The 11,316-nt window shown below is 36.8% G+C and overlaps 1 protein-coding gene across 2 annotated transcripts in view; it reads left to right on the top strand.

Moving 5' to 3' along the window:
* The window catches only part of LPCAT2 (lysophosphatidylcholine acyltransferase 2), a 58,981-nt gene that overhangs the window by 7,460 nt on the left and 40,205 nt on the right, over positions 1 to 11,316 (top strand). The window contains exons 4-9 of one of the 2 annotated variants that reach the window (XM_011360136.2): positions 2,225 to 2,509; positions 3,723 to 3,835; positions 5,764 to 5,824; positions 6,768 to 6,826; positions 8,013 to 8,047; positions 11,029 to 11,083. In XM_011360136.2, coding sequence (XP_011358438.1) covers positions 2,225 to 2,509; positions 3,723 to 3,835; positions 5,764 to 5,824; positions 6,768 to 6,826; positions 8,013 to 8,047; positions 11,029 to 11,083 — 608 coding nt within the window. Of the gene's footprint in view, positions 1 to 2,224; positions 2,510 to 3,722; positions 3,836 to 5,763; positions 5,825 to 6,767; positions 6,827 to 8,012; positions 8,048 to 11,028; positions 11,084 to 11,316 lie in introns of those variants that run through there. The other variant, XM_023530636.1, reaches the window with a different exon arrangement.

Here is an 11,316-nt window from a genome sequence, read left to right as displayed (position 1 = left end):
TATAAAGGAGAGTTTGTCATTGTTTAGTCAGTGATTAATAGTTTTATTTAACGGCTTCCTACTCAATTTTATCATTCATTTTTGCTTCTCAGATAAAACTGTTCTTCATTTGTCATATGTAGAAATCTCTGCCCACAACCATCGTGGCTGAAAAATACCTGGCTTCCTTTTGCTCTCCCTCAGTTTTCACATTGCTTTTGTCCCCTTATAATAATTACATACTTTATGCAGTGGTATAATTAAGTGGTTCAATGATAGTATGTTTATTCATTACTTTAGTGATTATTATTCACAACAATTTAATTGTTAATCAATATAGCCTAGCTTTTTTAAACATTGCACCAAGGCCGGCTGGAACTGCTTCTCAAGCATTATGGAGTCGGCATGGTATTAGAGAATAGACTGACCGTGAATGAACAAAGTCACAGGTAAAAGTTACTTCCTGCTGGGTGGAACCAGCTTGTTGCGGTAAGCATGCCCTGAAGCGAAGGCCTTCCACGTGGATTCCTTGGGTTTCATAGAAATCCATTGCTGGGTTCCAGGGCACTGTCAATCTCTCTGAAATTGCGCATATTTTTTTTTTCTTTTTCTTTTTCTTTTTTGTGTGCAAGGATCTATTCCTCTCATCAAAATCTCAAAGGAGAATATGTCCTCCAAAAATTTGAGAAACACCGTTCTAGAAACTTTTTAAAAATATGCTATTTGCAGTTTAATTCATGTGAACAAATGTCAACATTAAACACAAGGCTGGTTTGAAGTGGAACTAAACCCAAAGCTGGCGACGGCCCTAGAAAAATAATATCACCTCAACCCTTGCGAATCGCACTCCTTTGTTTTATAACTCGAAGTTGTGTGTCATTAAAAAGATAGTATAAGAGGTATTTTTCATCACTCATTCCTTTAAATGATTTCCTTGATTTCTAATTTAATGACCTATGTAAACCTATGGGGATGGAAGGAATAGTCTAAAAATCCAGAAAACAGATATAATAAATGTTGGAAAAGAAAGTTCTACTTTTGTCAACTGTGTGCAGCACTAGACTTTGAGCCATTTTTAAAACATTTAAACAGAGATGTTTAATGACTTTGAGTATGGAGGACTTTGGAATGTAGTTGTCAGAAGCTGCATCACCATAAATCAGAAATAGGAGGTGTGGAAGCTTCATGAAAGGGATTGCTTTTTATCCCTACCTCAGTAGAGATCTCAGCTCTTAACTAAGGGGCAGGAAGAGAGATGCAGTCACTCACTTCTCTGTGCCCTCTGGAAAAGTACTTTGGCTTTGTGTGCTCATCTCTTACTGTGTAATAAAAGAGCAACTTCCTCAATAGCTAGTTGCTTCATAGCAGCTGCTCACTGTATTATTAGAATTAGATGGGAAGCCCATTTTTTTAAAGCTCACATTAGCTGTCATCCGAGAGATAGGTATAGTATTTTATTTTTGTGAAAAGCTATATGCATATTCACATACTGAGATGTCCATCGTGTGTTTGCATTTCTAGGAGTATGTTTCTATTTCCCTACTCGATTGAGCTTATCAACATACTGAGCTTAATCTTTAATGAGACTCGATCTTACTTGTTGTGTATGTCCGGCACAGTTCCTGGCACAGTTTGATGAATTAATTAATCTTTAATGACAAATTCTTTTTTAAAAGTAAGCAATTAGATTTCCGGAATTGTTTAAGTGCATCTCTGTCCTTAATGATGGTGAATTTTCTTATGATTTTTGACCGTCTAAGAGTTGTAATCATATAGGGAATAAGGCTTAATTTAAAAAAATTATCCCTAAAATAACTCTGAAGACAGTTTCAGCACGAGAGTTCTAAAAGTGTTTGGGGAAATAGCAGCGTGTCTATTACACAAATGTAGATTCCCAAGGTATTACTTCAAAGGGCAGTACTGATTTGAATTTCTCAGGGAGGATGTATGTTGAAAATTCATTTTTCTCACTTTTTAGTCACAGAAGAATGGAGCCATTTATTAGCCGTATGCCCTTGGGAAAATTACTTCTCTGTGCCTCAGTTTTCACATCTGTAAAATGGGAATAATAATAGATAATAACTATTTCATAAAATTGGGCTGAGAATTAAAGAAACTAATACATGTAAAGTGTTTCAAACAGCGCCTGGCAGAAAGAGCTCCATGGGCGTGTTCGCTGTTCTTCGTATTTTAAAACGAAGTGTTCTGACATGTTTTGGTTTTCGTATTGTATTTTAATGTAAAGTCCTGCTGTTAGCTGCAATGAGCAGAGCTAATTCTGTCTTTTTATATATATGTATGTATTTTCAAAGGACAATTACTCAACGAATTTTGAAGTTTCTGGGTCACGCCATGTTCCTTTCGATGGGGTTTATAGTTACTGTGAAAGGAAGGATCGCAAGTCCTGTGGAAGCACCGATTTTTGTTGTCGCTCCTCATTCAACATTCTTCGATGGAATTGCCTGTGTCGTAACCGGATTACCTTCTATAGTGTCTCGACTTGAGAATGTGCAGGTCCCTCTGATTGGCAGTAAGTACTTGTAAGATAACATAGAGGAAATACTTTTATGTTCATGACTTAAATTTTAAAAATCATGTATAGTTTACTGGTAGATTTTTAAGCAACTTTAACATGATAAAGTATTTTAAACACATTTCTTTTAATGAGATAGTATATCAAAAGAATGAGTTTATGAAAAAAGATTAGATACTTCCCTATAGGTACCCTTACCATTCTTTTAAAATTTTATCTTTATCACTCTACCATCATCCCTTTCTGTTCTTATATTTAAAAGACCAGTTTTTCCATGCTTGATTTTTTATTTTTTATTTTTTTGAGAGAGAATTTAACTGAAGAATTTGTGAAAACAATGGTTACATCCGATTTCATGAATTTCTCTTCAGGCTGATAAACACACTAAGCTTTTTTTCCTAATTCTATTTTCTTTATTATTGCCTCCAAACCTCCATGAGAGACCCACGTGTAACTCTGAAAATTATGATGTGGGACAATAAGTGCTTCCTGCCATAAAAAATAATGAAGCAAGTGAAATGTTTTTCCCACCAGATGCTTGGCCCTCTCTCTCTGGGGTGTGCGTCTCCAAGTAACTGCTCCCAGTCGTCCCAAGGTCACTGTAAGCACGAGGTGATGAGAGACTGGGTGTGAAAGTCGACTGATGTTGCCCTGGTGCTCTGGAGGAATGATCGTAGTTCTTACAGCTTGGTCATTCGGCTAAGAAAGACATTCTCTCTTTTTTAAATGGAACTCCCTGCTTTGTATAATACGGTGTTTTTCCTGAAAACGTGTGTAGCAATAGATTTTTGGTAAATCGAGGTTTATTTTGCATGTGCTAGGATGTTATGTATTTAGAAGACTGCTGTGCTGAAAAGTTCAGTAAAATGAATACTAATTGCTTTCTGCTCCTGTGAACTATGAATTTACATAATCAGTTTTCAGGCTATCCCTAAAATAAAACAAGTTAACCTATTGAGGAAGAAGACCTTTAGGGAGAAAATTACATTTGCTGCTTTTCATATCCCTACTGCTAACTTCTGTTAAATCAATAAAATATTTTTAGTTATAAACATCCAAGAAATTTTTTTTTTTTAATTTTTTAAGTTGTTCTTTTCATTTGCTATCATTTCAATTTTCTGTAAAAGTTGTTTTGTGATTTATCCGGTATTACTTTGGTAGCTTTAGCCAAAAAAGGTGACTTGGTCATGAGTTTTCCTTTGTCTTAAAGGACTGTTAAGGGCTGTGCAACCAGTGTTGGTGTCTCGTGTAGATCCAGATTCTCGAAAGAACACAATAAATGAAATAGTAAGACGAGCAACGTCGGGAGGAGAATGGCCCCAGGTAAAACGCAGTAGATGTTGACTTAAATATACTGAGAATTCATTTATTGTACGTTTGTAAACATATTCATTTGGCTCCACGGAGAGCAGTATCTTGGGGACACCTCTGCTAGATGTGTCCCACAGAGTAGGAGCAGAAGACACCAGTGAGCATGAGAAGTCCTCTTCCCCGTGAGATATTCCATGGAACTAAATGTAGTACGCTTTTTTATTCACCAAACTCTGAAACAATTTTCACTTTGTGTTTTAAAAAGTAATTCTCTACTTCTGAATTTATTTCCCTTTGAAAAGATGAGATGCTAACTCTCAGTCATGCTCAACAATATGGTGGGCTTACTGAAAACATAATTAAGATCTTTGATCTGATCTGAAGTACATTTAAATTAGTGCTTATCAGTTCAGGGGGGCATATCAGAATCTGCTGTAGAAGCTTTTCCAACTTCACCGTCTCACCAGCCCCTTCCCCTGGAAGGAATGCCTTTGAAGGGAAGGGAAGGCCAACCTCTATGGGATGAGGAAGGCTTCATGGGTGATATGCAGAAGTAGTCTTCTACCTTTGCCCAGGTGAGAGCAAGTGGTCACTAGCAGAACTGATGGTCCTGCAGTGACCTGGTCACTCAAGATGATGTGTCGACGTTAGAGCACCCAGAGAGTGTGACCAACCGGAGGGTTTAGAAACCAAAGCACATGAGGAATAGTTGAACAAGTGCCTGGGAAGAAATGGCATTTGAAATAAGGGTTTGATTTTTCTCTTGGGTTTTGAGCAATGTATCTGGGACTGGTAGGTGGGAGTTAATACTTAGGTAGGTTTTAGCTCATGTTGCTCATCTCAAGGAACTTTCTTTTCGGTCCAGAGGTAGAATGATTGACTTGGAATCCTCTTCTCCTCTTCTGGAATTTCGAGGCATCGGCTAAGCAACCACTTGGGGGGGATATTGTAGAAATAATTCACGCATTGGCAATGCTAGATGACTTTTAATGCCCTTTCCAGCTGTGATGCTTTATGATTCATTGTTAATAGTGTAGTTATAGAATTTCCACTGAATGCATCCTATTTGATATTGTATCCCATTGTCATAGGAAACCGATTTTTTTAAATTAGAGGATGATGGAATTGCAACTATTCATAAGTTTTATTTTACAAATGACTCGTTATGGTGGCAGTTTGGCCTAATGACGTTTCCTCTCACTAATATAAATTACACATTACTAACTACTGGGAGGGCAGACATTTTGTTTGTTTGTTTTACGTACTTAGCAATTTATTCATCACCAAATTCTAAACGCTTCAGAAAATCAAGCTGCTGTTTTATTCTGCTAATGGGAAACTAACTGTACTGAATATCTTTCACGTGGAAAAGGGAGTACGTTAAAAGCCAAAAACACTTTCTCAAGAAAAGATGTCAGATTGTTTCATATGTCAACTAAATTCAAGTAAGCGTAAAGCATGCTGTGAGCAGTTCTTCCTTTTTCTTCAGTACATGACCTAAACTGTACGCTGTGGGAGTGAGTACCATCGAATGTGAGAACTGAAACAAAGACGTGGGAAATGACTTGGTTGAGGAAGTAGAGCAGGGGAAGGAAGACTTTAGTTTTCAAGTGCACACTTTGAATGTGACTTAGGTCTGCATCTTCTTTCAAGACTATTCGGATCACAAGTGTCATCACTAAGAAACATTTGCTAAGTGTATACTGTATTCGAAGCTTTACTCCTTTTTCTAATTATCTTAATGGTCAGACTATACTTCTTTTAGAGGAAAACCAAATACTTATAATCTGATTCTAGCTTTCCTTCGAATCAGGGCTTAGCCTTTTATTTCATCTTCGTTTTATAAGAATTGGCGGCTATTTGTGAAGTAGTAAGAAGGCAAATCATGAGGTAATCTATTAATTAGATTGAAATATTAAATCTGTTCCTTTTCTCCCAAGATACTAGTTTTCCCAGAAGGTACTTGTACTAATCGCTCCTGTTTGATTACTTTTAAACCAGGTGAGATAAATTAAATTATATTGTAACAAAGTAGTATGAACATTTCTCAATGATTTGATAATAATACATAAAATAACTCAGTCCGCTCTGAGCATTTCTTCTTTTTCTGATAAAATCTTAATGTTATGAATCCACAGAACTTACTTCTTTACTTTCTATTTTGGTGTCATAACCCCTTCTTCCTTGGAGAGAGAGAGAGAGAGAGAGAGAGAGAGAGAAGGAGGGAGGGAGGGAACGTGTGTGTGTGCGCGTGTGTGTGTGTGTGTGTGTGTGTGTGTGTGTGTGTGTGTGTGAGCAGAATCACTGGCAGCTTTTTATTCTCCTCCAAGGATGCTGTCACAGACATCTGGGGTCCCGCGTCATCATGTAGAAAACCTATTTCAATTATCATTGTAATACCTTCAAATGCCTTCTAAGATTCACTCTTTTTTTTTTAATATATATCAAGTTATGAATTTCATAGTAATATGTAATTTCATAGTAATTGGTAGTACTTTTAAATGATTTTTGCATTGGCTGCTGGAATGCTCAGAGCCGAAGTTGGAACTCACTTCTGGCAAATGTGGAAGTTCTTGCTTCAAGCATTTGGTTTTATCTAGATTTTCCTTTCCCTTATTTTCAGTTTGTCTTGGTTTTCGTTATTAATTTTTTTAAAATCCTGGTAAATTATAGGTATTTGGAAAAAGGAAATAAGGGGAGATGTAAATAAATAAATATTTGAATCGACTTAGCTACGACATTTAATATTTTGCTTATGTACTTCTGAATTTTAAAACTCTCTCATTTTGGTCAGTGTTAGGGATTTATCATCAGTTAGCAGATAGTTTACGTGTGCTCTTAAACGTTCAGTATATGCGTAGCATTTATTATCAGGTTTTTTTCTTTACTCGTCAAACTTGTCTTCAGACAATGAACATGTTATAAAATCTCGCTGTGGTTACAGGAGCCTTCATCCCAGGAGTTCCCGTGCAGCCAGTTCTCCTCAGGTACCCCAACAAGCTGGTAAGCATTGGATTCCACTCTGAGGAGACTTCGAAACATTCCGAACGGCACTCATCCTCTAAGGCCCCTCTTCATGTTCCACAAAAGTGATGACTAGCCGCCAAATAGTGGAAGCAGATGGGGAGACTCATTCTCCCTACCACATTCAGGTTTTAAAAGTTGGCGAGATAGGCACATATCCGTTAGTGCCAAGATTTTACATACTGTTTTTGCTACTAAGCTAGAGGAGGACATTTCCTTAGTGTTCACTCTATTGTCACTACAATAGTATGACTAAGTCTCAGATTCAGGGTCTCATGAGAAAACTTGAATACATTTGTGATTTTTATTAAGCCTAGGAGAAAACTTTTCCTGATTCAGTGGCCATTACTGGTGTAGAAGGATCGAAGTTGTAGGTTACATTTGCGAGAGGCTCGATGTTTCATTACTGCCTCATCAGAGGGACTCTTGGCAAATAGCTTAAATAAGAAAGTAACTGCAAAGAACCTGACATCCTATGGAAGGCCCCAGGAGGCAGTCTCCTGTGCTCCAGCTAGGTACACCCTTGTCTTCTGGGTGTTGAGTGTGTCACCATTTCCCTACAGCCAGATTTTTGGAAGATGTTTTGGTTCTGAGAGGAAATTTACATAAAATTTACATAAAAAGGCAAGGTGTAGTTATTAATTATGTTATTTCATATTAAGAGTTCTTGATCAGCTTTCTAGTCAGTGGCTCGTTCCTCAGCTGTGGACATCCATAATTAAAAAAATCAAGATCTGTCAAATTTCTACTTATTGTACTTCTGCCTGTGGGTTTGCATTTGTCATCTATTCAGATTCTTTCACTATTACTTTAATCTTTTCTCCCACATAACTCTATTTTTTTTGTGGGAGGGAGACTAACATATGCTAGTTTTCTAAGCAAATTATCCATAATATTGTTCATATTATGAGAAAAATAGGTAAGCATGCACAATTCGGAGCAACTTAATTCCATAAAAAGCTAGATGTTTATGTATAGGAGACAGATCTTTGCCATGAAGATAAATAATCCAAGAATGCATAGATCAGTTCACTAATGTGTAGCAATGATATGCTTGTTTTACTTTTCAATGCATTGCTTTTCGTTCAGAAAGGAAATACATGGGTTTTTGTTTTATGTGGTATTTTTTTCTCCAAACTAAGTTTGAATACTTTTGTTATTGTAGGATACCGTGACTTGGACATGGCAAGGATATACATTGTAAGTCAATATCTATTATTTATATAAATTTTACTCCAGCAAAGAAAAAAACAGTAATTTTTAAAACAGCAATTTTTAATTTTTTTTGGTAAAAGTAAAGATTTCTAATCAGATCCTTAAATCTCGTAACTGGTAAGTCTCTGTAGAGAGCGTAACTATCTTGTCTATTAAGCCTGTGTCTCCCGCATGCAAAATTCTAGTTTTCTGTCATGTTCTAATGGATCTTAAGTATTTACCTACCGATTCTTAAGAAACATCTGAGTGACCTAGTTGGCATAGCACTTAGCTTTAATTTTGTCGTTTCATTTTCATTGCAGATTTAGCATTGTCTAGCGTCTTCATCGTTGTTTCATTATAGTGGTTTAAGCAGTCCAGAGAGATTAGGTCATATGGCCCGAAATAGTCATGATGCATTTGATTTGAGTTGAGAAAAATAGCTAACCAAGATTTCAGTTCCATTCTGGAATGTTAAAAACAGAAGGCTCAGCAGTTTCTGAAAATCCTTAAGAGAGAAGATTACAGTTTCACTATTAAATAGTCGGAACTGAAATAAGCCTTTAAATACAGCAGAACGTGGAGACTCTTACTTCCTCTGCAGCAGCCTGTGACATTCTGGCGAGAATCCTGTGAAACACCTGGACTGAGGACTTTGCCAGGGGTTTTCCCAGTAATGCCTTTTGATACTGTTACACACAGAATTCAGATAACATTGTTGATAGATAGGTGACAACTACTTGGAAATATTTCAAAGAAAATCATCATTTGCCTCAGGTACACTGAGCTTCCTTAGATACCTTTTAGACACTCCAAACAACTTCTGAAAGTCAGATTTTTTCCCCCCCGCATACTTATTTTCTCCATTTCGTATGTATGAATTGCTTTGAAATAATAAATTTAAATCAGAATAGGTAACTCATGGGCCAGTTACATCTGTTAATGTTTATTAACTTGTGAGACCTTTATGTTCCTCTTACGCTTCAGTCCTTGGGAGTTGAAGTTAAGTAAATGAATGACACCAAAAATAAATTGTAAAGGCTGTCTAGACATGTTATCTTTAACGCTTCAGGAAATTAATTTATTCATTTGGCTAGAACCCATGTTTCATGGCTTTCCTGGTTTTGAATGACTGGTTTGCAGCTTTTATACAAGGGAAAATTAGGAGAAACAAGTAGTATAAGAGCATTTTAGAAAAAGAAATGCCTAAAAATTGGGTGAAACATGTATTTATATTTCCTAATGTTTGTCATCCTTGGGGCCTTTACAAGTTAAGTTCCTTAAAGAGATTGTGACTTTGGCTTCACTGTTCAGTAAATAGGATCTTTTTTTTTTTTTTTTTTTTTTTTTTTGCAGAAACCCACATAGATATGAAGGTCAAATAAGAGAAAGCTTTTCTAGAAGGGTGGGATCAGGGTTAGAAAATAGAGGGCTTTAGTCAATCTAGCCTTCTAACCTGGGAGTGTGTGTGTGACAAAGAGAAAAAGGACATAGAGAGTTCAGAAAAGAAAGGGAGGAAAAAGATATTTTCAGAGTTAAAGATTTCTTAGGACTTATAAACACAGAATCTTCAGAAGGTGTCTCTTCGCTTTTTCCAGATGCCACATCACACTTACCTGTGGGAACTCGCGGTTCCACCTGTATCTTCCGATCTGTGTCGTGATACGTTCGGCACTGTGTCTGTTCTAAATCAGTTGTCTCAACTGCTCTTGCTCCAAGGGCTACTCTAGATGGATTCTAAGGAAGAAATCCCTACACCAAAGCAGATATCCTCAGAGACAGGAGCGATACACCTAGGGAATAAACTCAGAGAAGGGGAAGCTACGGAAAGGCTGTTTTGTGTCAGTCTCAGAAGTGTTATTTGGTTTGTATGTAGTCTGGACGACACTGATTTAACGAGGTCTTGGGAGTCGTTGTATTTATTTATTTTTTACAGCATTCAGAATGTTCAGAATAGAATTAGCTATTCAAGTCACTGAATTCCAAAGCTCCATTTAAATCATTAAAGAATAATTTCTTTTATGGTTTGACTTTGTTTGCTTGGAGTGGATAAGAAAAGAGCTTTTCCCCTTCAGATAGAAGGGCTAAGGACTGATACTTATATTAACAACTTATAATTAATTATGGAATTGGTAAATCTATTTCCTGACTTCCTTCTTTAACTAAATTCCTTGTTTAAGTTCCTAAGCTTTTTTTTTTTTTGTCTTAAATAAGTCTCTCCAAGTAATTTTTACAGATAAATTCTATTTTAATTTCTTAATAGCAAAAAAAGGTTGGTTGTTTTCATAAACATGTGGTTGAATCCACTCTGCCAGATTTCTGGGTCATCTGTCTAAATGAGGCTAAATAAATCCCACAGAAATCTTATCCGGAAAGGCTAAATATATACTAGAAAGCTGCAAGTTGGAGCAACTATTTCAAAAATTGTCTTCGAGAAGGTTGGTTATAACCACTTTAAAAGAAAGCCTTTGTCTAGCTTCACAATGAAATTTGAGAATCTTCAGAAAATTTCCACGTAATAAAAGCATTTACTAGGAACCGAGACAATTATGATAAAGTTTCTACTTTTAAGAAAGGCCCACTGATTTCGTTTTTTAAATATCTGAAAAGCATTTAGTATGATATGTTCTACTTAGGAGCTTCCCTATAAACACATCTATGCGCTTTCAAATGTGGCCTCGGATCATTTCACGAGGAGTTTAGGCCTATGACTCATTGAGGAGACTTCAAATTTGAGGTTTTGTCTCCTGAGCTGTGGCTCTGACTCACAGATATAAATATGGTATTGCATGTGGTGACAGAACTTCTGAATGTCAAGAACAGTTGTCTAAGCCCGAGAAGTGTTGTAGCTGCCGTGTGGCATTTATAAACAGAAAACACGTATGAAGCGTGACATGGGGTGTGTGTGTCAGGAAAGGATTGTTGAGTAGTATTAGATGATACTTGTAATTACCGTATGAAGGGGACCATCTCTTTTTTCTCTTCAGCCTTCAGCTTGTTGTTCTTACTTGCTGCCAGCCCTTCACAAAGGTGGAAGTTGAGGTAAGTCACTCGAAATATAGCCATGAGACTTGCAATTTGGCCTTTCCTTTCGTTTTCAAATTCTTGTCTAGAGAGACCAGACGTGCACAGGTGAGATATTAAACTCGCGCGGTCTTTAAAATAAGCCCTGTGTGAAGATTGTGTATCTAAACCCAGGCTGTCAGATCCAGCCCTTCGAATTGTATCAGGAAACCCCTCTAACTTCTGGGAACTTCCAACGTGTAACCAGCCTG

Source organism: Pteropus vampyrus, unplaced genomic scaffold (genome assembly GCF_000151845.1).
Source record: "Pteropus vampyrus isolate Shadow unplaced genomic scaffold, Pvam_2.0 Scaffold51, whole genome shotgun sequence".
NCBI classification, from domain to species: Eukaryota; Metazoa; Chordata; class Mammalia; order Chiroptera; family Pteropodidae; genus Pteropus; species Pteropus vampyrus.
The sequence above is the reverse complement of the archived record's forward strand: the minus strand, read 5'-3'. Positions and strand labels throughout refer to the sequence as shown.